The 27594-nt window shown below is 35.6% G+C and overlaps 1 protein-coding gene across 2 annotated transcripts in view; it reads left to right on the forward strand.

Annotated features, from left to right (window-relative positions):
* The window catches only part of PGR (progesterone receptor), a 100274-nt gene that overhangs the window by 62589 nt on the left and 10091 nt on the right, over positions 1 to 27594 (forward strand). The window contains exons 4-6 of one of the 2 annotated variants that reach the window (XM_065883305.1): positions 8624 to 8929; positions 18498 to 18642; positions 20128 to 20258. In XM_065883305.1, the coding sequence (XP_065739377.1) occupies positions 8624 to 8929; positions 18498 to 18642; positions 20128 to 20258 (582 nt within the window). The remainder of the gene's footprint in view (positions 1 to 8623; positions 8930 to 18497; positions 18643 to 20127; positions 20259 to 27594) is intronic. The other variant, XM_065883306.1, reaches the window with a different exon arrangement.

The following is a 27594-nucleotide window of genomic DNA, read 5'->3' on the forward strand; positions in this document are numbered from 1 at the left end:
GCTTCATAAAATCTACAGGGAAGGTTTTGAGTTTTTCCTCTACTTTAAGATGGTATCAGAAATTTTTTGTTGATAAAGAAGATAAGACTTGGGCTGTGAAACTGGTATCAGAGCCAATTTTGGTAATTTATATTCTATCATAAAACTCTCCATTACCTGAATTATCAAATTTATTTCAGGAGAGTTGCACTTAATGTTTTTTTCTTATTCTTCTAATTATTTTAGTATATGTAATTATATCTCCTTTATGATACATCGTATGATACATTTTTCTCCTTTTATTTATGGTTTACTTGACCTTTTCTTTATTATTAATGTCTTAACTGAATGCTTATTTAGCTCATTTGCTTTCCGTCTTTTTCCACAACAAAATTATATACTCCTATGTGTATATTTTTTATATTTGACTGCATTCCATGTTTTTTTAAATATTATTTATTTATTGGCTGTGTCATGTCTTAGTTACGGCATGCAGGATTTTTCACTGTGGCGCGTGGGCTCTTTGCTTCTTTGTGGTGCACGGGCTTCTCTCTAGTTGTGGCATGTGGGCTCCAGAGCACTTGGGCTCTGTAGTTGCAGCATGCAGGCTGTCTAGTTGTGGTATGTGGGCTTACTTGCCCTGTGGCATTAGTTCCCCGACAAGGAATGGAATGCAGCGTCCTCTGCATTGCAAGACGCATTCTCAACCACTGGGCCACCAGGGAGGTCCCCATGGGTTTTGATTTGAAGTGTTGTCTTCTTTTTGTTAATGTCTAGACAATTAATAACTTTTACATTGATTTCCTCTTTGATCAAGAACTTAATTAGAAAAGTGTGATGTGCCAAGTTAATTAGTTAATTTTGATATTTTTAATGATATGATATTTAAGAATATAGTAAGCTTTCATTTTTTAACAACTTATTAAGGATCCCTTGTATATATTTTATTTTTTAAATTCTCTATATCTGTGCTTATTAATTATCCTATTTACATACAAAATTTGAAAGAAATATATGGGTATTCCCACTTTGTGTTTTTATCAAGTTTTTCTTTTTTGAGGATTTTTCTGTTTTAATTATTTGACTATTATATTGTTTGCTATTAAAGGCATATACTTATATCATCTTTGAGGGCAGAGTACCTTTTATCCTTTCTTAATATCCCTACTTTGTCTCATTTTAATATCTTTGGACTTGAATTCTGTTTTATCTGTTATTACATTTTTACTTCTGCTTGCCACATTTTGTATTTTCCTGGTTCACCTTTCTCATCTTTTAATTTTCAGCTTATTTTCCTATGTTTTTATTGTGTTTCTTGTAAAAACTACAAACAGAATTTTGTAACCCAAGCTGACCTTCTTTGATGTCAACAGGGAAATTTAGTCCATTAATATTTGTTGATATAATCAATATATAAAATTTTTATTTCTTCCAACACATTTTCTGTTCAGTGTGTGTGATACTTCCTCATTATTACCTATTTTCCCTTTTCTTACTTTGCTGGCTTGGTCATATTTCTTTTCATTTCACTTTCCCCATTCAGTCCTCCTTGTTAAATTGGAAGTTTTACTCTGCTTTTCCATTTTGCTAGTGCTTACATTCCCATCCTGATGTCATAATTAAATCTATATTTCTCTTTTATTATAGCAGAATTAAACAGTAACTATGACCGATCATTTCACCAATTATTTTATTAACATATACTAAAGAAGTTCAGAAACTGTTTTCCCTCTCCTCTCTAGTTTTTTGCTAAAATAGTTCAGAATTTTTATTATTAGGCTATATTTAAGCTGTCATTTCTAATATGTCTAATATGTCTCTTCTCTCTCAAGAACCTTTCTTAACACTTGTCTGATAAATTCCTACTCATAGGAACATCATGCATTCAGATTCAGTCATATATACTGTAAGAATAATTATGCAATACTTTATCCTTTCTTTGCATGTTGTTTGAATGTCATATTCTTTCAGTTTTTCCAGGAAACTTCTAGCTTGAATTTAGGGTCCTCCATTCCCTTGTATAATTCTGTAGGTTTTCTGATTTTCTATGTGTCCCTTAACAATATTCTTGTTTGTTTCGACTTTGAAGGCTACTACATACAGTTTAGCTATAAACATTCTTGCACATGTCTCCTGGTGTTCATGTGCAAGAGCTTCTGTAGTTAAGGTATGCCCTGATTATAATATATGTTCATCTTGGCTTTACTAGATAATGCCAAATTGTTTTCAAAGTAGTTTTACCAGTTCACACCCCATATCAACTCTGTATGAAAGTTCCTTTTTGTGTGTCTTTGCCATTCTGGATAGGTTGTATTTCATGGTGGTTTTAATTTGCATTTCTCTCGTTACTAATGAGATCAATTGTATTTTTCTTGCCTATTTCTATTTTTCTTCCTCTATAAAATGTCTATTCATGTCTTTTCTTTCTGATTTATAGGAATTCTTTGTGTATTCTGGGTATATATGTTACAAATATCTAATTATAGGATGAGAAAGAACAGCCTATGTGATAAAGTGGTATTTGGGCATAAACTGAAGTGAAATGAAGAACAAATCTTGCAAATATTTAGGGAAAGATAATTTCAGGCAAGGGAAACAGGGTAAAGACCTGAGGTAGGAACATATTCAACAAGTTCCAAGAACATGGGCATCAGTATGGATGGAGCTGGGGAGACTGTAAGAGAGACTGTCTGTGCAAGATTATGTTGGGCCTTGTAGAGCTTGATAAAGAATTTGGACTTCATTCTAAGTAGGCTGACTGGTCACTGAGAGTCTTGAGCCAGGAGTAAAATAATCTGTAGTTTTTAAAGTCTCACTCAGCTGGGTAGTGAATAGACTGTGGAAGTACAAGGATGAAAGCTGGTAAATCAGCCAGCACATGTAGCAATAATACAGCTCTGATGATGGTGGCTTAAATTATGGTGGAAGAGTGGAAATGGGGAGAAATGATTGGATTGGGGTTATAATTTCATGGCATCCACCAGGATTTGCTGATGAATTGGATATGAAATGAGAGAATAAGTGAAGTATCAAGGATGACAGCAGAGTTTTTGTCCAGATCAAGTGTGTAAATGGAGTTAAAAAATGGAAGCTGCAGTTCTGGGACAAGTGTATCAAAGTTTTGTTTTGAACATATTAAGTTTTGGGGGGTGTTATTAGACATACAAGTGGAGATACTGAATAGACAATTAGATAGTTAAGTCTAGAGTTCCCAGAAAAAGTTGAGGCAGGAGTTATAAATTTGTAATCATTCCATATCTATGTGACATTAAAGATATAAGAGTAGATGCTAACACCTATAAAGAGAGTGTAGCTATCTAAGAGAAGTCTGAGGACTGAGCTCTGGAACTCCAAGACTTAGAAGTCAAGAAGATGTAAAAAGCAAGCCCGAGAGACTAAAGGAGTGGCCACAAGAGTGAGTTATGTGGAAGCCAAGAGAATAGATGAAGGAAATGATGAACTGTGTCAAGTACCACTGATGGTTTGATTAAGATAAGTACTGAGTATTGTCCATTGTATTTTGACCAGTGGAAATCATTGGTGCCCTTGCCAAGAACAATTTTATTGGAGTAGGGAGTAGTAGAAAAACCTGACTGGAATGGGTTCAAGGGAGAATGGGAGGAGAGGAAATAGAGAGAGTAATTTCTCTTCATGGGATGGATTGTGCATAAGAGGGACTATCATGCAGACAAGAGGGCAGACGATTTCAGAGAAAAGTCATTGAGTAGGTGAGAAGGAATAAGATTTAGTGCTGAAATGGTAAGAGCATACGCAGTTCATTCATTGTAACAGGAGGGAAGCAGAGTATAGGGTTACCAATATTATACATTGATTACAAAGAAAATGTTCTCCAGATGGATCTCCTCTTTTCCTAAGCCTCAAAAAATCAGTTCCTCTGCATCTGATTCCATCCTCAAAATGATGTCCATCAGATTGAATGAAAGACAACTATTAAGTCCTTCTCCCCATCTTCTTTCTTATACCCCCATGCCCATCCCTAGCATTTGAACCTGTCTTCCCTCCTTACCACAAAACAATGAAAGCTTCTGAAGATAGATGCAGTCGGGTAGGAGAATAGTGGGTGGGAGGTGGTTACTGGGCCCACACACCTAGTTTCTACTTAGGTTACCAAACCACCAGGTACTGTTATTTTTCAGAAGTACATGAGTAACATTGCAATACAGAGTCATTCTAAATTTTTACTGAATTCTGAGTACTTTTTGCCATTATCTAGTTAATCAATCAACAATTATATAAAATTCTATAGATTTGTTTGTTATATTATTTAATAGTGATTTTTATACATGAAGACTAGGAATCATTTCTCTGAAAGACTACCTTATATAAAATCCAGCAAATCAAAAAAAAAATCACATTGCTGTTCACATTATCTTTTTAGTACTCTTCCTGTGATATTCCTTTTTCAAGATCTAGGTTAAGTCAAAATAATAACTTCAATAGCTGAACAAATATTTATTAGTAGTCCACTGTATGATAGATGGTTTGGAAAGCTTCAGATCTACATTGGTAAATAAAAGAGACCTGGCCCCTATCCTCATGGGTCAATTAGCCTAGCAGAGGAGGAGGCTGTGTGCTCTGAAGGAAACAAATGCAGCAATAGAGAATAACTGCAGAAAGACATAATAATGTATTCTTTCATTCATTCAGCAGAGATTTATTGAGGCACTGCCGGACACTGGAGAGAATATACAAAGCTGACAAAGAGGTGGTATCTTCTCTGACGATCACTGTCAAGAACAGGGGAACTTTTTCATTAACCCTCTTCTTCTCTTAACATTATCTTCCCTTGGGGACTCTGATTTGTATCTACAAATGTGTATGTGGTTACAAAAATTATATATCTAAATTTTAATCTAATTTCATCCTCTTTGGGGCTCTGGACCTTAACTTAAAGTTGCCAGTTGTGGTAGAATTAAAGGAAAACAATACTTTTTATATTTTACTCTATGATGAAACAAAGGCAATTTAAAATTAAGATTGGTGCAGATGTACATGTGTCTTTACAGTTCCTATTTTATATAATGTCAAGAGGAGCTAAGGTTAACTGTATTTTTAATAACAGCTAGTTATTTTATTTAACTTGCTAAGAGAAAAATCAGTGACTGCGTTGCTTGACAATGGAACTAATGAGGTCCAAATCATAGGCTTGATCTCGAATGCAAACCTCATAGAGAAAAATATTCTAAAGTAGTGTTTTCCAAACTGTTAATCTCATGAGATACTAGCAGGTTTTTCATCAAGTGAAAAAGACAGATATACTTGGGAAACACTATATATTAATATTATTCTCTTAGAGATCCATAATCCATACAACGTATTGAAGGTTCTGAGATACAGTACTAAGTAAGGTAAGGATATCACTTTAACTTTTCTAATACAGCATTGCTTAAACATATTTGACCATAGAAGCCTTTGTCGTTTGTTTGTTTGCTTGGGTTTTGGAGGGAGGAGAAAATAGGTGATTAGGAACACTTTTTAATATCAGAAAATGCAAACTAAATGAAGTTATAGTTTCCCTTCCTCTCTCAATTCTTTCTGAAGTCACAGCTAACATTAGTGAGTGTCTGCTATATGCCAAGCACCACATACTTTTACACATTATTTTACCTAGGCTAATGGTGATATTGTGAGGTAAATGCCCTGTTTAATAGGTGAGTAAACTGATACTTAGATAAATAAAATAATCCACCCCAGATATAATGCTTCTAAATGATAGGATTCACACCCAGATATGACCAACCCAAAGTTCATTTTTCCCACATGCCACATGTTCATAAACTGTAGATAAATGGAAGAGTTATTACATCTCTTAAGATTTATTTTGGGAAGACCAAACATATTCATTGTAGGGGGTGGAGGGTAGAGGTGGCAAGATTGTAACAATTTAGCACTTTAGGAAAACATCTCTTAATAATACTTTACACTTATTCAATTCTTTAAGTTAATTCTCCTGGTGTGCAAAGTTCTCCCTTGACATACACTGCTCGATTAGCTCCAGAAAAGTCATTAGCCTGCAGATTTAGAGAAATAAAGCCTATGTGAAGGGGCAGCAGTGTGGTCTAGTGGAAAGACCATAGTCTTTCCCTGACTGTTCTATTTAATGTCCTGTTCCCTCAAGTCACTCTCTGTTACATTACACGTTTCACTCATAGTGCATACTATTGTGTGGTATTATCTTACTTTTTATTTGTTTGTGGGCCCTCTCTGTCTTCCCACCAGAATATAAGTCCCATGAAAGCAGATACCTTGTTTGATTATTCAGAGCTGTAGTTTCAGGACCTTAAACGGTGCCTGGTACATGAAACCACTCAATCAGTGTTTTATGAGTAAGTAAAAGAAAGAATAAAATAGATTAACCCTTGATTAATATCTCTGCTTTGGCATTTATTATCTCTATAAACTTGGCCAATTACTTAGCTTCTATAAACCTATTCCTCATCTTTAAAATGGAAATGCTAGTGTTTATTTCAAACCCTTGAGCTGCAAGTTAAATTACATAAGATAGATATGTAAATGATCTAGTTCAATTGTAATTCATCCTTCAACTTTGCTTTTATCACATGTCCCCCCTTTTTATCACTGAGACTCATGAAACGACTGGATCACAAGCAGAAATGTGAACATTTCTATATTAATTCAAACTGCATTATATATAATCAGCATGTTAGGAAATTGGAATTGATTTTTGGTGTAAGACTTTTTACACTGAACAAAATGTAAAACACTTGCATTAGTTTTCAGTAAGATTCCATGGTTTCATAGTGTAATCAAATCCTGATAAAACCAGAACTGAAAGGGCATAAAAAAGAGAAAAGGGGTTAAAGTAAATGAAAAAGAAAACCATTTTGGTTATTATTGGGGAGGGAAGGGGCTGATAGGATGTATGTCTTATTTTCTGCTAACCACAGTATTTTAGGATTGGAAGGAATCAACCTTTGTGTTCTTTCCCACAATCTCTTGCCTAGACCTCTTTTCCAGAATCCCACCAAATGACCATGAAGTCCCTGCCTGAAACACCAGAGAGATTGTGTGAGAAAAAGTTTGGACTTCAGAGTCCACATAACCCAAGCTCTATCACTCTAACATTGGGCATGCCATCTTCTTGACTCTTCATTTTCCCAATTTACAAATGGAATTAATAATACCTACTTGTTGTGAGGCATAAATGATACATATATAAAATTCCTGGCATATAGTAGATACTCCACAAATATTACTTCCCTTCCCTCTGGTAACTCATTCCTTCCCCAGGAAACTTGTTTGAAACATCTCCTTAAACATTTCTGGATGCTTTCTATATATTGACCCCATGGCATTTGTTTCTCTGTCACCTATCCATTCTAACACAACTTTGGAGGGGGGTGGTTTATAGAACAAGTGTAATCCTTTTTCTTTATGACAATACTTGAGCTCAGAAATCACAAAGGCAAATGCTTGCAGAGACCAGGCAGGTAACTTAATTGGGCAGAGTGACCTGATTTAAGAAAATTGACCAATGGCCTACTACCAGTTTGTGGTAGGAACTGGGATGTGTTGGAGTGTCTGTGCCCCATTCAAAAGCAGCAGCTGTAGCTTGGCTTTAACAGATTGTCGCCACCCAGCTAATTCAGAGATGCTTTCATAACTCTGGAAAGAACTGTGTGAGCCAAACAAAACATGTCTATGAGCCAGAAAAAGGATTAGATACAGCAAACTGCAGCCTCTGCTCAGATGATTGCAAACCATTATCAAGCCTTCCTTAGCCTTTTTTCCTGGCTTAAACAGCACAGACACTTGATACTGTTAAGTAGCCCATGCCTGTCATAGAGCAGGTGGGAGCTGTAGTCCAGCCTGCCCTCTGATCACCCCAAGGCACCTGGAAACCAGCAGTGGCCCAGTTTTACATCTTGGTCTCCTTCAACCAGTCCTCATGAGGCAGATTTCTACTCATCTCCCTGTGTCAGACTGTTTTTCCTTCCTAACACACGACAATTCAGCAAAATAGAAATTCTAGAAATTGTCCAGAAATACCAATGTGGCCTGACCAGCACAAGATGTAGACTCTCTCCTTCCTTAATTTAGAAATTAGATTCTTAACTTTGGGTCCTTATATCTCATAATAGTCCATGTATTGATTTCAAGGAATTTCAAATGATCATGAGTCCGCTGAAATGGTGCACAAGATTTTGTGGGGTTTGCATATGTATATGCATATCTTTTAACATATTCTTAAAAGAATAAAACTCAAAAGGAGATTCAACATCTACTAAACACTATGTTTTAATTATGTAGTCTGTAGCATTAACTTTGGGAAGGCAGTCCTGTCAGAATATTGACCAACACTGAGCTTGGTTTCTGCTAAAAGCCATTTGTCTTTTCTACATGTTACTGCGAAGCTCCATAACCTTGCATGGGATACTGGTGTAATTACCCACACCCATCAGCCCAGTGAACGCTGGTGTAATTAATTCTTTAATCCAAGTCTGAGACCTAACATTTTTACCTATTGTATCTCATTTTATCAGATAGATGCCAAAGCCTATAATGCTATAATTTTAAGAAAAATCATTCTCTGCTGGAATATTTAGTTTCTATGTATTTATATTACCTTCCTTTCTTTTTTTTTTTTTTTTCTTCTCTGTAGGTCGAAAGTTTAAAAAGTTCAATAAAGTTAGAGTTATGAGAGCACTAGATGCCGTTGCTCTCTCACAGCCGGTGGGCATTCCAAATGAAAGCCAAGCCCTAAGCCAGAGAATCACTTTTTCACCAAATCAAGACTTACAGTTGGTCCCCCCACTGATCAACTTGCTCATGAGCATTGAACCAGATGTGGTCTATGCAGGACACGACAACACCAAACCTGATACCTCCAGTTCTTTGCTGACAAGTCTGAATCAGCTAGGCGAGAGACAACTTCTTTCAGTAGTCAAGTGGTCTAAGTTACTGCCAGGTAATAATTATTTGTATATAATAGCATGTAATAAGAACTTTACTATGGCTTTTTACCAGTGGGTGGTTAAATAAAACAGTCTGTGCAATAAGTTAAATATAGTGTAAACAGGGTGTTTTAGTATGTGTTTCAGCAGTTCAAAATATTTATCTAGGACTCTATATTATATGTTACTTGTCTAGGACCCTACTGTGTGCTCTGGAAATACAAAAGACATAGATAACATTTTGAGTCTTGTTGATGAATCAAGACTTACATAATGAAATAGTTACGGATTAGCATAAATCAATATGTTAAACCATAGATAATATAGTAGTTCAGAAAAAAGACAAACTGACCATCTTCTTAGAAATGTCTAGTTCATTCCAAATCCTAATTTAACCAACCTCACATGGTTGAAAATAAAACTGAATGTACCTATTCATATAACAAATCAAAATAGTATTGAGTATAGCAGAGTATCTAAAGTCAATTAAGAAATAAAATTCCTAAACATAAACAAATAATTTGGACATAGAGAAACCTCCAGTCACTATTTTCTCGAATTAATACCTACACAGTGAGAATTTGGCTTATAGCATCATGAAAGGATTTCAGTCACTTTATTTATAAGCTACGTTTGCTCCTCAGCACAGCTCCATAGGAGCCAAGCAGTTGAAAGAGTTTACAGGGGTGCAGTTCTCACCCGGCTAAATCTTAGAGTGCAAAGCCAAGAGAATACATGGGTAGTAATTACTTGTGGAGGCATTAATCCCATAATTAGAAATAGAACATTTTTGATCTTTGTGTCCTTTTCCAAAGTTACGTTCTATTCACACCAATAATATCCTTATACTCCTTTAGACCAGTTTATTTTTCCAATATCTGATCAAGAATTAAACATAATATGTCATTTTAGTCTCCAAGTAAATTTAATAGTCTTTTTAAAAAGAATTCATTTCCCAATTTGCATTAATATTATTTCTCAGTTATTATTCTACCTGAAAGGTTTGAAATACTATAGATGAATTGTTATTGAAAATTCAAGGTTACATGAGACAGAAAGAAAAATAGATTCCTGTTTGTTGAATCTTTTAAAAAATACATGTTGAGAAAAGTTAATTAGATTCACTATTCTAGTGAAGATAAAGTAAAATCAAAAATCACAGTGCCCAGGTTCTTATTAGCTTCATTCTTGCTGAAAAGCCTTGGACAGGTAATATTTTTTTCCACTAGAAAAGTTCTGAATGTTTTTTTTTTAAGTTACTGTAAAGTAGTTATCAAATTTGATAGACCTTTATTAAATTAAAATATTACAATAACATTGGCGAACATTTTCTATTTAAAAATATGAGTGTTTGGGGCTTCCCTGGTGGTGCAGTGGTTGAGAGTCCACCTGCCGATGCAGGGGACACGGGTTCGTGTCCCGGTCTGGGAAGATCCCACATGCCGCGGAGTGGCTGGGCCCATGAGCCATGGCTGCTGAGCCTGCGTGTCTGGAGCCTGTGCTCTGCAACACGAGAGGCCACAACAGTGAGAGGCCCGTGTACTGAAAAAAAAAAAAAAAAAAAAAAAAAAAAAATATATATATATATATATATATATAGTGTTTATGTGTTTAAACTTTTCTGTTTTTCTATGATTTGGAAAAGGTTATTTCTTTGATGTTTGTTGATATAGTTCATATTTCTTTTGTTTGCATTTTGTACGTTCTCTATTGTTTAAAAAGATTCTACTGTCATTGGCAAAGTTAGAAAATAACCAGTCATAATTCCAACTATAATTTATTCACTTTGGGAAAAAGCTAAGCGAGCTTCTTAAGTTGAAACACTATTATCTCTCTAGATTTTTGATCCCCACACACCCTCAAAAAGAGTGAGAGAAAATTTTTACATTGTATTTGGTGGCAACATTTTTAATGTTACAATAATGTAATTTGTGTGTAAGTAAACAAGAATGATGGCATCACCAGTATTACATGTACTGTTTTCACTAACTGTATAATAAGGGAAACATTAGGATTATTAAAGTATAGTGTGGCCCATGGTCTTTCAAACCATATTTTCATGGTCTGAATTCTGGGAATAACTCGAATGAATGATTAAAATAATCAGTGAACTAGAGTGACTATATCAACCTCTGTGAAAGGACTCTGAAGGACACATATATGTATATAAAGTAAGCTGGTATATCATTAACTACTCAAAAGCTGTCAGTTGACTTTAAATCAGAGTAGTTTTTATTTACTTGATTCACTCAGTAAGTGTCTATTGCATACTTCCTGTGTGCAAGACTTAACAAACAGTGGTGTTAGAAAGAGAAGCCAGAAGGCTGAGCGCATGGTGTGAATGCATTTTGGTGCAGCACATCCTAGCATCTGGTCATCAGTTTTGTACATAAGAGGAACTTATTTTATCCATTCACTCACATGTTACTGGTCTGTGAAAGATGGCCTTGGTTAAATGAAGCTTATTAGTAGTCAGTTTACTTATTTACAGTGAAAAAAGAAGATGCTGCTAGGAAAACATGTAGGTGGATCAGGTAATTCTTTCACAATAGGAAAGTGTAGTTGGGAAGTCACCTTATGATCAGATTTCAGGCCCTCTGAGGCATAAAAGGAGAACAATCTGCCTTGAAGATCTGGGTGAAAGGAATCATGGTCCTAAACTAAACAGGGACAACACTTCTTCACAGGCTCATATGTTCTCTGGTTATGCTCATTTGAATAGCAGACCTGTAGGGATTTGAAGTTAAAATACTGTATATAATAAGTGTTTGCTCAAGAACTAAAACTTGTAGATTATATGTGTTTATCCAAATAAACCAATGCCCTTTAACTTTGCCAAGAAAAAAGATAATATTAAAAATTTCTCAGGAGAAAAAAAGATCAGCTGCAGAATGATAATCATTACCAAGGTGACAGCATGCATGAGGGCCTCAAGGCATGTATCTGCAGGTCCCTGAGAGGATTTATGTTGCCTGGTCAGGGATTCTCATTTCATCTTTGTCTATGCTCTTCTTTTATCTTGGACCTGTTACAATAATTGCATTGTATTTAACATTGTTCCCATAGTATTTCAGAGATATCTTTGTTTCTATTTAATGGAGACTTGCAAGATACTTTAGCCTCATGAGAGTACATTTACAAGCGGTCTCTTAGGATACATTGCCTCTGACATATTGTACCTATACATGAATGATTTCACATTGACATTTAGCTATAATTTCAGTGGGTAATGTTTTCTTATTTGAAACTTGAAGCAACACAATATTTACAAAATTTAAAAAATGAACAAGACATATTCCCCCTGTTAAGGAACATTCAATCCAACAGCATATAAGACACCCAAACAACTATACAGTTGACCCTAGTACAATGTGGGAGCTAGGGACACTGATCCTCCGAGCAGTCAAAAGTCCACATGTAACTTCACAGTGAGCCCAGTTCTGCATCCACAGATTCAACCAACTGAGGATCATGTAGTACTGTAGTATTGAAAAAAATCCTGGGTGAGTGGACCCACTTCAAACCCATGTTGTTCAAAGGTCAACTATAGAAGTATGTGAAAGTGGCATAAGGTACAGATTTTTAAAAATGGGGACAGAAGAACATTTTTGGCTTCAGGGACAAGAGAAAGTTTCAGAGACAAGGTTTCAGTTAAAGTACACCATGAAGGAGAAATGAGACTCTGATAAATCGTGATTAAGACAAGAAAGCATTCTGGATAGAAGGAATAGTGTGGCTGGTGGTGTAAAATAAGGAAGTCATGAGGTATGCTTGGCAAACAATGAATTAGACCAGCATAAGAATGGTTCTCAATCTTTTCAGGTGTGAAGGTCCCTTAGTAACATAAAAAAATGTCATCATACCTTCCCCCACGGCATAGTAATTAAAACTTTTAATAGCTGTTGATTGAGAAAAGATACATTTGTGCATATGGTTTCTCAAACACTACTGGCCTCCTGGGGGTTTCATCAACCAAGTATTAAGAAACCACTGACAATAAAGTTATATTGGGGAGAGTGGCAGAAAGTAAATTTAGAGGCATACATTATGGGTTGAGTCAGGGTAGGCTTTGGAAGTTAAATCATTAAGTACTCATTCCCAGTCCAATTTCATCTTTAAATATTCTTCATCCTGTGTATTAATACATTGTAGCAGAATTGATGTGACAGAGAGGTTTGGGAGAAATATTTCCTTTTTATAAATGTTGTCTTGATTCTTCTATTTAGTTGGTGAAAAAAATCTATTCAGGTCAATGCTTTGACATTTTTAAACATACCTTACTTCTTGGTCTCAGCTAGCCAGACTACTTGCAATCATCAATATCAGAGGACTTGGACAGTCCTTTGTCTGGTTTTCTGCCTTTGAAGCATGCCAAAATATCTTTTGAGTCAATGATAGCCATTGCATGTGTGACAAAAGATGTTTTTCTCTTGCCCCAAATCAAATGAATAAATTAAATTACTTTCCCCAACAAAGTGATAGAAAAGAAATGAGATTAGCCTTCTAAGAGTACAGTCAGGCTTTGATAATACCTTTATGAAGACTTTAAACAATGATTTTTCTGATATCCTATTCCACTGACATTTCTATTGCCAATGTCACCAAAATGTTTTACTTATCAAATCAAATGAATACTTTCAGCCCTTAACATGTTTCACATGCCTCTGGGGCCATTGCCAAAGTAACCATGTCTTGACGAACTCTTCCTTTGGCGTTCGTCACTTGCCTTCCAGACAGATATGTTTCTCTCAATTTACATATCTCCTGTTTCCTTTGTGGATTTGTTCTGCCACTCACACCATGAATTTAGCATTTCCTGGTTTCATCTTATATTCCAGTAGTTTCTCAGTCTGCAAGGCTGGATGTGCTCACTCATGGCCTTGTTTTCAACTACCACTATATTCCGATGACTCCTAATTACATGGTACCAACCCAGACCCTCTACGGAACTACTGGACCATATATTTCTACTGCTTATTACACATTTCCACCTGAATGAACTTCCAAGCCGATATGACCTTCTGCTCCGTGAGCCTAAGGCCTTTTTCTGTATCTTGAAATGGCACTGCAGACAGAATCTTGATTATAATCCTTGGCTTACTTTTCTCCTTCACCTCCTGTCTAATTAGTTATCAAATTCTGTCACCTCTGCTTATTATAGATATGGTTCATTATCCATGATATTTACACTGCTACTGCCTTGAGCTAGTTTAGGTCCTCGTCATTTTTTCCTAGATTTCGGTCATAGACCCCTGACTGACACTATTACCACAGTTTCACACTACCCCCAAACCATACTCAATTCTGCCACCGGAATCATCTTTCAAAAACAATTATAATCAATTATGTTATTCCCTTCCCTTTCCAGAACAAAGCCAGAGTTCTTAGCCTTAGTACCCCAGGCCCTTCTGTGATCTGCCTCCTGAGTTTGCACATTTTCTCTCACTCTCCCACTTCAAGCACCTTAAGCTTCAGTTCCCACAAAGCTCTTTGCTCCATTTCCTGCCTTTCTTCATCCATATTGTTTTCCCTACCTGGAGGCCCCTCTTTTCTCCTACATCTTCCCCAGCTAGTCCCTAACTAGCCTTCAGGATGCTAATCAACCTTCCCCTAGAAAGATTTTCCTGCGCCTTCCCAGACTGAAGCCAAAGGCCCCTTTTCTCTCCCAGCGCTTCACCCTTGCCTTTGTCAACCACACCACTCTCACGCTTCAGTGGTAATTATGTTCTACTTATCTGTCTGTCTCACAGACTACAAGTGTTAAAGGCAGAAACAGCATCTTTCTAGTCTTTATGCCGAGTTGAAAACATGCTTCATCCCAAACAGGTGCTTAAAGAATATTTATAGAAATTTAAATTTTGGAATTGGTATGAAAGAACTATGCTACCTTAAATCATTACCCATCATGTCCTTATTCATAATGTCATCGTACATATGTTGGTGATTACATTTATTGTGCTGAAGCTATTTTGTGTTCCTTAAAGTTCATGCTTTGTGTCATAAGGTGCTGAGGTAGTTAGTGCTCTGCCCTTGTTGTAGATTAACTATTTCAGTATGAGACAGTTTTTAGAGGAGCACAGCCTGTATATTTTATTGAAACTCTGTAATTAAGCCAGGAGAACCTAGGAGGTCATATAGATGTGTTACTGTACACTTTCTTTTCAGTTTTTTCTTAGGCATTAAGGATTGGACAGCTTGTGACAGAAATTATCAAGTCAAGTCACTTTAAAGGAAAGGGCATTTTTCTTTACTACTTGTTGAACACAATTACGGGTCATCCATCACTTCTCTGTGTGAAGGTTTTCATTTTGATCCTCATCTCAAATGTACTGAGTTTACCTGATCATTATCATCAATGGGAATTTGATCTCAGTGTTCCCGTCTTTGTTTCAGTATAAAGTAATGAATGATATTACAGTTAATGGTAAAAAAAAAAATTGCACTTCTGTACCAAGTATGTTCAAGTCAATTTAACATTGTACATTTATCTCAGATAAGCCCTCTAAAAGTGGGAGTAAATAAAGCTATTTTCTGAGTTGTTTTCCATTCTGTTAAATAGAAAGAATATACTTTCTGCTATAAATACTGGTAATTTCATAAGTTTTAAGTTATTTCAGCAAGATTTGCCTTTTATATTATAATATACTAAAAATAGACCAAGTCTATATGTGCCTCCCTTGAGGGGGCCTTGCTTTGCAAAAATTAGGAAAGTTTATTTATTTCTTATCAAATGATCCTAAACTTGGTGGAAGAACTAATTACTATTACTATAAAATATTCAGTTTACAAGTGGCATTTCTGTATTAGATCTATTGTATTGACTGACTCATAATTTTTTAAAAAACCAGAGAGGTAAAATATATAAACATGAACTTCAAGATGTATATATGGCATATGAAAATAAAAAGAGAATTATGAAAATTGCATGCCAAATTTTTCTTGGCTAGTTATTTAGGGAGTCTTTCTACACCTGAATAAATCAGGATGTAAGCAATAAGCACCAACTCTATTAATTTTAAAAAACAAAAACAAAATGCCTCTGGCTATTAAAAACAAAACAAGGATGAATTGGGAGATTGGGATTGACATATATATACTAATATGTATAAAATACTTAACTAATAAGAACCTGCTGTATAGCACACAGGGAACTCCACTTCGCTGTACAGTAGAAACTAACACAACATTGTAAAACAACTACAACCCCCCCATGAAAAAAGTTGAGCTTCACAAAAAAAAAAGAAAAGAAAAGAAAAAACTAATTTTCTGAAAAGACATCAGGGATTCACTGAATAGAAACTAGAGGACAAGTCTGGAAAGCAGGCAGAAACCAAGGCATCTCTGGAGGGCCAATAAACAAATCATAAATGTCCCCACTGGATCCCACTGTCATTAGGCACTACCACCATCACAAGTAAAGCCTAACCATATGTTAATCTTTGTTTTACTATTTTTTGCTTCAAAGTCCAGGTAGTAGGTGTTCCACAGATCAAACCTAGATCACAAGCCCAGGGGAAGAGGCCTTAGCCAACTTCCTTGATGGGAAAGTGGGGGACTTGCGCTCACTAAACTACAATCAATGGGAAACTCTATTTGCATAGAGGAAAAAAGGGAGGGAGAGAAGGAGGCAGGGGAGAAAGTGAAACACTGAAAAGTCACCCTCCCCCCAAAAAAGGGGCAAATATCTGCTATGGTGCCACTATTTATGAATATGTGCTAGGGTTGTTTTTGGTTTGTTTGAGACTAAGAATTTCTAGGAAGGGAATAGCAGTCTTCCTACTATTCGCATGAAGTCGGGACTATCTGGAACGTATGGAGAGAAGATAGATAGGCTTTTCTGCTACCTGCCTTGAGATAGTTAACTGAATCAGGAAATAAATTTATTTTGCCCTTGAGATCTAAGGAATTAAGTTTTGCTTTGGTTTTACTTTTGAAATAGGCCATTTGTAAGTGGACTTCAGTGAGAGTTTTTGAAGGAATAGACACTATTTAAAAAGCTGTACAGAAAGTGGTTGAGGTTCCTACCAATACACTTGTTTTTCTTTATACCTTTAATGAAATATTTCATTCACTTTTATTGTTTCAGGTACACATAAATTAAATTTTATATCTTTTGCTCCAATAACTCCTCATACCTCTAATTCATATGTATGTGGATATTCCATCAGTCCCTCAAACAGGTCCAAAACTTACTATTTTTTTTTTAACCTGTTTCTCCTCCTTTATTTTGTCTCAGTAATGCTGTTATCATCACCCACCATTCAAGTAAAAAAACTGAAAGATCTATTTGACTCCCTCTTTCTCCTACCTATGTACTATCACTTGCCAGATTTCTTTGATTTTACTCTTTAAACATTTCTCTGATGCACTCTATCTTCTCTACTCCTACCTGTTGACTTATTTCAGGCTTTTATCATCTCTCACCTGGACTTTGGCCATAGCTCCCAATTTCTCTCCCTAACCTCGGACCCTTTCCCTCGAATCCATCCTCCACATGGCTACCAATGAGCTGTGCATAATATAAATCAGGTTATATCACTCCCATTGCTCCTTAATAGGAATACAAGACCATCAACGATCTGACCCCAGCCCATGCCTCCAAGCACCCCTTTACTCCTCCCTCCTTTAAGCCCATCAGTGCTGAGCTGGTCATCTTCCCCCAAGCGGGCAAAAAGAGAATTAGAAAGAGATGGAGAGAAAACTTTGACTGTGTAAGTGAAGATACACTTGCCTTTTCCCTGCCATCCTTCCTCTGCCACCAACACCAGAGAAAGGTCTAAAAGAGGGAGGTTGTGAAGGTGTGAAAGACCAGAGCATTCACACCACACACACACACACACACACACACACACACACACACACACCCATACCCACAGACTCTAAACCTCTTAAGCCATATGGGAGTTTAAAATGAGCCTGGATTAAGTTTCAGAAAGCAAAAGTGACCAGAAAACTATGGAATCTACCCAAAATTTAATTAAGGATTGTTAAAGAAAAACTAGATGTAGCATAATTGAGAGCAGTGGTTTTACAAAATAAAACCAATTTATGTTTAAATCCCAAAGAATTAAGATTCCTCAACCAACTGACTCTAATCTGTTCAGGCATTATTTCTGTTTGGGGGCAATTTTCCTGATCTTCCTTTTGCCTGGTATTCCCGCTTACCTTCTCTATCGCAATACTTATGTGCTTATCTCTCCTGTTGAGTTGCAAGCTTGTTTTAAGGGCAACGTTTGTGTCTTACTCATCTTCATAACCACAACATTTTACCACAGTGCCTGGCACACAATTGGCTCTCAATAAATGAGTGTTGCGTGAATGAATGATAGATGTTTGATTTAATTAGTGAATTCCCAGAAATGCTAAATCACAGTGACTAATTTTAATAAATTCCAGAGTCTCTTCTTCTTTTTAGTGTTTCGGACTCTATTATTATTTCCTGCTTTTTTGTGTAAATATATTGAGATTGAAAACATTATATTACATTACCCTACTTACATCTATTTTCAAATTTTTATTTATTTTTAAGGTTTTTGACAAAGTGATTTTTGTGATCATTTTATATGTAAATTTATTTTGTAGGTTTTCGAAACTTACATATTGATGACCAGATAACTCTCATCCAGTATTCTTGGATGAGCTTAATGGTATTTGGACTAGGATGGAGATCTTATAAGCATGTCAGTGGACAGATGCTGTATTTTGCACCTGATCTAATACTAAATGAGTAAGTAGTAACTTGATATTTGTTGTTATTGTTATCAAAAGTATATACGTAGGATAATCTTGAAAATTACATTTCAACAGATGATCATACCATCTAGTGTCCTAAATAATAGAATTTTCCTGAAAGGTTTCTTAGAACTACCTCAGGATACAGCTTTAAATGACAACATTAATAAAATTGTATTATTTTATCAGTGATTTGACATTTGGAGCTTTTTTCTTTTACTTCAATAGTTGTCACAAATCAAAATTTTTTAAACTTCAAAAATGTATCAAGAAATATACTTAAAGACAAAAGTAAATATTTAGTTTATCCAATTAAAATTTTTGCATTGGTAGTAATGAAGATAATGAATTAAATGAGGAATATTTTTGCATGAAAGTATTGACTTACCTTCAAAAAGTAAAAATATTATCTCTCTTCCTAGAGGAAAACTTAGACTGGTAATTTATTTAAAACATTGAAAAATAAATATTGAATTCAATTTGCTTCATTATATTGGAATTACTGTAATTAACTTTCTACATGTAACCTTAAACTGAGTAAGAGTCTTTTCATGAAAATATTTATACTGTCCTAATGGTGCATACTGACTCAGAATTATATAACATGATAATTTATATTTGGATAAGTCTTTACAGATTACAGGTAACTTTCATATATTTTATTCCATTTTTTCCTACAATCCCTTGAAGTTGGTAAGGAATCAGCATGCTTTATTTCACAGTCCAGGAAACTGAAGCAGAGGAGATTGCATAATTTGCCAAAGAATCTTAGCTCTTCTGAGTCAAAATCTAGTTTTTTTTCCGCTATTCCTGCTCACTTTTTGACTAGCACAAATATTACAAAACAGTACAGAGTTGAGAAAATGCCTTAAGTAAATTTCCTCAACATTCAGAATTTGTGTTTGTCTTGTCAATTATTTAATGCTTGTTAATGTTGTCTTTTCTATATCACCATACATTTCCTCTAGAATAGTTCAAAGTGTAACTATTTTATACTGGATACTCTAAACTGAGTGCACTGAACTATTCTATACTATTCAATTTCTGTGAATTGAATTCACTCTCCCATTGGATTGCACACAAAATTTTATTTGTGTTTTTCACAGGAAAAAAATCAGTAAATAAAGTATTTCCTGAGTGTTCCTCAGCACCACAACTTTTTCTTTTCAACTCCCACAACTTTGCTCTCCTTTCTTGGTTTAGGTTTTTAAAATGTGATAATAAAAGTGAGAAACAGCATTAATCTTAGTTAATGTGTATTTAATATAATTTTCTAACTTCAAAAATCCAGTATTGTGACTAAATTTAGAAGACATTTAAAATTCCAAATATTGAGTTTGTTTATAAAAAGTCATTTTCAATAAGTCAGGTAATTACTAAATCTCATAATCTCTGATACATTACATAAACTGGCTAAGCTACTCTGTGTTTTTTTTTCTTTTCCTGTTGCTTTTTCTTTTTGTGTTGTGTGTGGTGCAAGACAGCGGATGAAGGAATCATCATTCTATTCATTATGCCTTACCATGTGGCAGATCCCACAGGAGTTTGTGAAGCTTCAAGTTAGCCAAGAAGAGTTCCTCTGTATGAAAGTATTGCTACTTCTTAATACAAGTGAGTGAGCATAAGTAACTTAATACAAGATATTTACTTTCTTAATTTTTAATTCATTCGGAAAGTTTCCAACAACAATATGATCATATGATTACACATGAGCTATGAATCTTAGATAGTAACTGCAAAAGAGAAACATCCATAGACTATAATAACATTACTTCATATTTCTCAGGTTTTACCTATCACCTAATGTTAAAATAGCCCATCAATTAAGCCAGTTTCTATCCTTTTTAGGTAAAACATAATTAATTGACTTTTTCATATCCATCCAATTAGATATTATAAACTAATTAATATTGCATAAACACAAACTATGCTTCCCTATATCCCCACCTCACAGAGGATTTACTCTATAAAACCCACAATTTTATTTGTAACTATTCTCTTTATGTCAGGATAGGCTAACAGTTATAACACATAACTGCAAAGATCAGTAGCATAATACAATAGCAGTTTATTTATTACTCACAGTCAGTCCAGTGGGTTGGCAAGAAAACCCAGGCTCCTTACATCCAGGGGCTCTACCCTTTTCATCACCTTGGAGTCCTCCATTGGATCTGACTAGAAGATGAGCACTGCATAAGAAAAGGTTTACAGATGAGACCTTGAACTGTCTGCCACCCACATTCTATGGCTCACCTTAACTGCAGGAGAGGCTGGAAAATGCACCCTAGTTGCATACCCTGAAGAAAAAGGAAATATTGTACTATAGAACAGCATTGGTAACCAGAAGGATGGGTAGATATCCATTGATTCTTTAATACACAAAGAATACATGCACCTCTGCTTCAGTGGATCTCCAAGGGTCTGGGAGGGAAATTTTTTTTAAATTGCTTCTAACTTTTACCCTTTTCTGTGCCATTTCCGTGCACAGGTAGACTCAGCCTTTGAATGTCTGAACTGGCCCTTCCTTCACTCATAGTGATTTGAAAGGAAACCACAGAAAGCTAAGGCCTTAGGTAGAAAGTGAGCCAATAGTTTCTCATCAATGATTGTGCAGAGACTTCCTTCTAATGGCATAAATCTCGAATGGTGGGGCTGGGGAGCATATCAAGAGGAAAAGCAGAAAAACTGAACCCTTAAGAAGAAAGTTTACCTCATGAAATCTATGCACAGATACAGATTAATACAGGATCTAAGACTCCATAACCTTATCCCCCACCCTTGGAAACCCTATCTGGAGCATAGACCTGCAAGCCTAATTTGATGAAAAAGCATAAAAGGGGTTAAGGGAATTGATATGGGACTGGCCAAGAGAGTCAACTGGAATAAATGTAATAATACAGCAGTTAATGCCTGTCATTCTTTTCTTGACAGTAATGAATCCAATAGCAGATATATCATAGATAGTCCTTGATCTCCCAAATTAGTTGATATCATTAACATAATTCTGTAATTATGGCTAGGCTACATTATGCTGGGAACCAAACAACCCCAAATCTCAGTAGCTTATCAAAAAAAAATTTAAGTATTTATTCTTCTTACTATATTTCCAATGCAGATCAACAGGGAGGCTCATTGTCATCACTCAGGTGTTCCAGGCAAATGGAGGCTACATCTTGACGCATGCTTCCATAATCACTAGAGCAGTGGTAAGGAAAGGGAGTGGTAAGGGAAGGAAGGGAGATACATATGACTTCCACTCACATACCATAAAAGGCAAGGTTTTTGGCCACTTGCAACTTCAAGAAAAGGGAAAATCATATATTTAGTGAATAATACTATACATAATATATATATGTTATTATATATAATTGTGTAATAAAATTTGCACAAATTTTAATGAGATATTTTTAGGAGAGACTTGGCAAAGTTATTGAAAATTCATCCTTAAGTCTTAAAAAATAGATAAGCATTACAAAAATCTGGGGGCAGAGAGAGAATTAGAAAGCTAAAATAATAGAGTGTGGAAGAGAAATATATACACTGAATTAGTCAAGTCAGACTAGTATATACTAGAACTTAATTGCTGCAGTGGAAACATCACAGATCTTTGAGCATGGAACAAATAAATATTGTTGAGAAAAGTAGCTTTATATTTGTGGGAAACTTAGTTTGGATATTTAGCTCAAATTGTACCCTAAAATAAATGGCACATATAAGCACCTTAATTGTTAAAAATTAGCTAAAAGGAATATAAATGATTTAGAAATCTCAAATAAGGAATACCTTTTAAAAAATAAATGCAATAGGAAAGTTGGCAAAGAAAAAGTTCAATGATTTGATAGGAATTTAAACCTCCCATTTGCCATTAAAAGTTAAAATAGATATCCAGGAAAATATGGCAGTTTGAACACACACTTTTACCATCGTTCCTAATAAAACTACATAAAAATATTAGTCAAGGGATTTTTTAAAGAAATAAAATAAAAGGGAAAGAAAATGAAAGAAAAATCAATAGCAATAAAATTCTGCAAGCCAGCAAGTAGAACTAATTTAGCATACCTGAGAAGGTGGATTCGAAGCCTAAAGTAAGAAAAGTCAAAAAGCACCTTGATTTGCATCACTGAACCTCTAACATGTTTTGCAATTAGTGACAACAATGATGTTGTTTTTTGAAATGAGAATGCAAGTAGAATTTAAAACACCAAATTCTGTTGAAAATTTGTTTCCAAATATCATCCAACCATGCAATTGCTCTTCTGCAACTAAGGCAGAGATTGTAGGTTTATTCCCTGAAGTGGATATAACAGAAGGCAGCTGGATTGGTGAACTGCAGGCACTGATGAGGGTGAGGGGTTCGATAGTGTAAACAAATTAAGTACATACAAAATGTTGAGACACCATCCTCCAAACCCACCTATCTTCTGGAACACCGTCATCCAAGTTTATATTCTCCAGATAGGAAAATGAAAGATTCTTCTCTAAAGAATTTGTTTAGCTGGAAAGAAAACAATAAGCAATAGTCAATAAGCACTACCCATTCAAACAGAACTATCAATCAGCTTTTAAATTTTCCATTCTTGAATATAAATAAACAGCCAAGGCATCTGGGGAAGGCGTTTGATATCAAAAACAAAGACAAAATTAAAAAAAAAAAAAAACTTGGAGGAAACAGAAACCATGTAGGGAGATGAAAACTTCAAAATAATTTAAAAGCCATCCTTCTTTAGAAAGATAAAAGAGCATATTCCAACCATAAAACAATGACTGGATACATGAAAAAGGAATAACACAAAGAAAGAAAAGAGCTCTTGGAAATTAAAAAAAATATATATATATATATATATATATATATATATATTTTTTTTTTTTTTTTTTTTTTTTTTGCGTTATGTGGGCCTCTCACCATTGTGGCCTCTGCCGCTGCGGAGCACAGGCTCTGGATGTGCAGGCTCAGCGGCCATGGCTCACAGGCCTAGCCGCTCCATAGCATTTGGGATCCTCCTGGACCGGGGCATGAACGTGTGTCCCCTGCATCGGCAGGCGGACTCCCAACCACTGCACCACCAGGAGCCCATATATATATATTGATATTTAATTTAAAAGTGAGTACTGCCATTGGCTGACAGAGTTGAAAAACCTCTCAAAAGTTGAGCAAAAAAACAACAACAAAAAAAAAGAAAAATCACAGTTCAGAAGGCAGCCCAACACCCAAATCTAGAAAGAGAATAGCAAAACATTAAAAAAGAAATAAAGATGTAAACATTAAGGGAATAGTCAGTCTTTTCAGCAAATGGTATATGGAAAATTTCATTCAAAAAAAATTAAGTTATACCCTTACCTTACACTATATACAAAAATTAACTTGTCATTTTGGAGAGAGGTGGCCAAGATAATGGAGTAGGAATACCGTGAACTCACCTCCTCCCACAGACACACCAAAATTACAGCTATTTTCAGAGAACCTATCTATGAGAACAACCTGAAGACTATCAGAAAAGATTTTCCATAACAAAAGAGATAAATAAGGAAGCATAAATAATGAAGCACAACGACTCAGGTAGGAGAAGTGGAAACATAGTACAGTCAGGACCCACATCCCTGGGTCAGCAACCCACAAATAGAAGAAATATCACAATTGTAGAGGTCCATTCCAAGAAGCAAGGGGTCTGAGTCCTATATCAGCCTCCCCAGCCCTGGGTCCTGCACCAAGAAGATGAACCCCCAGAATATCTAGCTTTGAAAACCAGCGGGGCTTACATTTGAGAGAGCTGGAAAGCTATAAGAAACAGAGGTGCTGCTTTTAAAGAGCATATGCAAAATCTCACATACTCCCAAGTCCTAGCATAATGTCAGTAGTCTGAAAGGAGCCTGGGTCGGACCCACTTGCTGATCTTGGAGAGCCCCCCAGGAAGGCAGAAGGCAACTGGGACTACCCCTAGGAGCAAAGATGCTGGTGGTAGCCATTTTGGGGAGCTCATTCTACCATGATAACACAGGTGCTGGCAAACATCATTTTGGAATCTTCTCTCTGGATTAGCACAGGGGGCTTACCTTCCCTCCAGAAAGCAGGTACCAACCCCAAGCCACCCTGGGTTGCCCAGCTACACCCGGATCCAGCCCTGCCTGCCAGTGGGCCTGTAGCCACCACATGAGGCAGGGACTCACAGAGAAGCAGCCCTCCCTACCAGTGCACCCACAATTGTCAGTCCCACCACAACAGAAGGGCACACACCATCCACATATTAGAGAATATAGCTCTGGTGGCCAGAGGGGAACATACTGCTGGGTCCCTAGAACGTCTCATTCATAAGGCCAGTTCTCCAAGATTGGGAAATGTAACCAACCTACATAACACATAGAAACAAACACAGAGAGTTGGGCAAAATGAGAATAAAGAGGAATATGTTCCAAACAGAAAAACAAAACAAAATCTCTGTAAAAGAACCAAATGTATTGGAGATAAGCAATCTACCCGCCCTCCCCCCCCCAAAAAAAAGAGTTCAAGGTAATGATTGTAAAGATGTTCATGAACACAGTGAGAATTCCAAAAAAGAGTTAAAAAATACAAAGAACCAATCAGAGCTGAAGAATACTATAACTGAATTAAAAAATACACTAGAAAGAAAGAATACATTAGATGATACAGAGGAATGGATCAGTGATCTGGAAGATGAAGTAGTGTATATCCTCCAAGCTGAACAGAAAAAAGAAAAATTAACTTTAAAAAATGAGGATAGTTTAAGAGACCTCTGGGGCAATATCAAGCATACTAACATTTGTATTACACAGTCCCAGAAAGAGAGAAGAGAGAGAAAGGGGTCAAGACCTTAAGAAATAATAGCTGGAAAAATTCATTAACCTGAGGAAGGAAACAGACATCCAGATCCAAGAAGCACAGAAAAAACTATAAATAAGAAGGACCCAAAGAGGTCCACACCAAGACACATGATACTTAAAATGACAAAAATTAAAGACAAAGACAGAATCTTAAGAGCAGCAAGAAAAATAACCAGCTAGTTATGTACAAGGGAACTTCCTTAAGACCATCTACTAACTTTTCAGCAGAAACTTTGCAAGCAAGAAGAGAGTGGCATGATACATTCAAAGTGATGAAAGGAAAAATCCTACAACCAAGAATACTCTACCTAGCAAGGATATCATTCAGATTTAAAGGAAAGAAAAAGAATTTCACAGACAAGCAAAAACTAGAAGAGTTCAGTACCACTAAACCAGTTTGACAAAAAATGTTAAAGAGACTCTGCTAAGCAGAAAGGAAAGGCCACAACTAGAAATATGAAACTATGAAAGGAAAATTCTTACCAGTAAAGACAGACATACAGTAAAGGTAGTAGATCACCACTTGTAAAGCTAGTAAACAGTTAAAAGACTAATAAAATCATCTGTATACAGTAAGTAGTCAAGGGATACACACATTAAAAAGGTATAAAATACCACCTAAATACATGAAGCAAATAATAACAAACAAAAAGGGAGAAATTGATGGTAATACAATAATACTAGGGGACTTTAACACCCCACTTACATCAATGTACAGAAAATCCAGACAGAAAGTCAATAGGAAACATGCGCCTTAAATGAAACATTAGACTAGATGGACTTAATAGATATCTACAGAACATTCCATTAAAAAAACAGGAGAGTACACATACTTTTCAGGTCCACATGAAACATTGTCCAGGATAGATCGCATGCTAGGCCACAAAACAAGTCTCAATAAATTTAAGAAAAATGAAATCATATTAAGTGTCTATTCTGGACACAATGGTATGAGACTAGAAATCATCTACAAGGAAAAAAACTGGAAAAAATTACAGGGAGTCTAAACAATATGCTTCTAAACAACCAATGGTCACTGAAGAAATTGCGAAAAAATAAAAACATACCTTGAGACAAATGAAAATGGAAAAAAAATTGTTCCGGAATCTATGGGACACAGCCAAAGCAGTTCCAAGAGGGAAATTTATAGCAATACAGGCCTACCTCAAGAAACAACAACAACAAAAAAAACAAATGAACAATCTAATCTACACCTAAAGGAACTAGAAAAAGAAGAGCAAACAAAACCCAAACTTAGTAGAAGAAAAGAAAGAAAGATCAAAACAGAAATAAATGAAACAGAGATGAAAAAACAGTAGAAAAGATCAATTAAGCTAAAAGCTGGTTCTTTAAAAAGATAAACAAAATTAATAAAGCTTTAGCCAGAATCACCAAGAAAAAAAGGAAGAGGGCCCATAAAAATAAAATCAGAATTGAAAAAGAAGTTACAACTGTCACCACAGAAATACAAAGATTGTAAGAGGTTAGTGCAATATGTACCAATTAGTACAAATATGCCAATAAAATGGACAACCTAGAAGAAATGGATACATTGCTAGAAATGTGCAATCTCTGGGATTGACATATGTACACTATTGATACTATGTGTAAAATAGATAACTAATGAGAACCTACTGTATAGCACAGGCAACTCTACTCAGTGCTCTGTGGTGACCTAAATGAGAAGGAAATCCAAAAAAGTGGGGATATATGTATACCTGCAGCTGATTCACTTTGCTGTACAGTATAAACACACAATATTGTAAAGCAACTATACTCCAATAAAAAAATAAAGATAAATTTTAAAAAACCTAAAAACAAAAACAAAAAAGAAATGTACAGTCTCTAAGAGTGAATTAGGAAGAAATAGAAAATATGGACAGAATGATTACCGTTAATGAAATTGAATCAATAATCCAAAAACTCCCAACAAACAAAAGTTGAGGACCAGATGGCTTCACAGGCAAATTTTACCCGTATCATTCTCGAGTATTAACAAAAATAAATAGGCCAGCATTCTATGAGGCCAGCATCACCCTGATACCAAAACCAAAGATACCACAAAAAAAGAAAATTGCAGGCCAATGATGAACATAGATGCAAAAACTCT

Source organism: Phocoena phocoena, chromosome 8, assembly GCF_963924675.1.
Source record: "Phocoena phocoena chromosome 8, mPhoPho1.1, whole genome shotgun sequence".
NCBI lineage: Eukaryota > Metazoa > Chordata > Mammalia > Artiodactyla > Phocoenidae > Phocoena > Phocoena phocoena.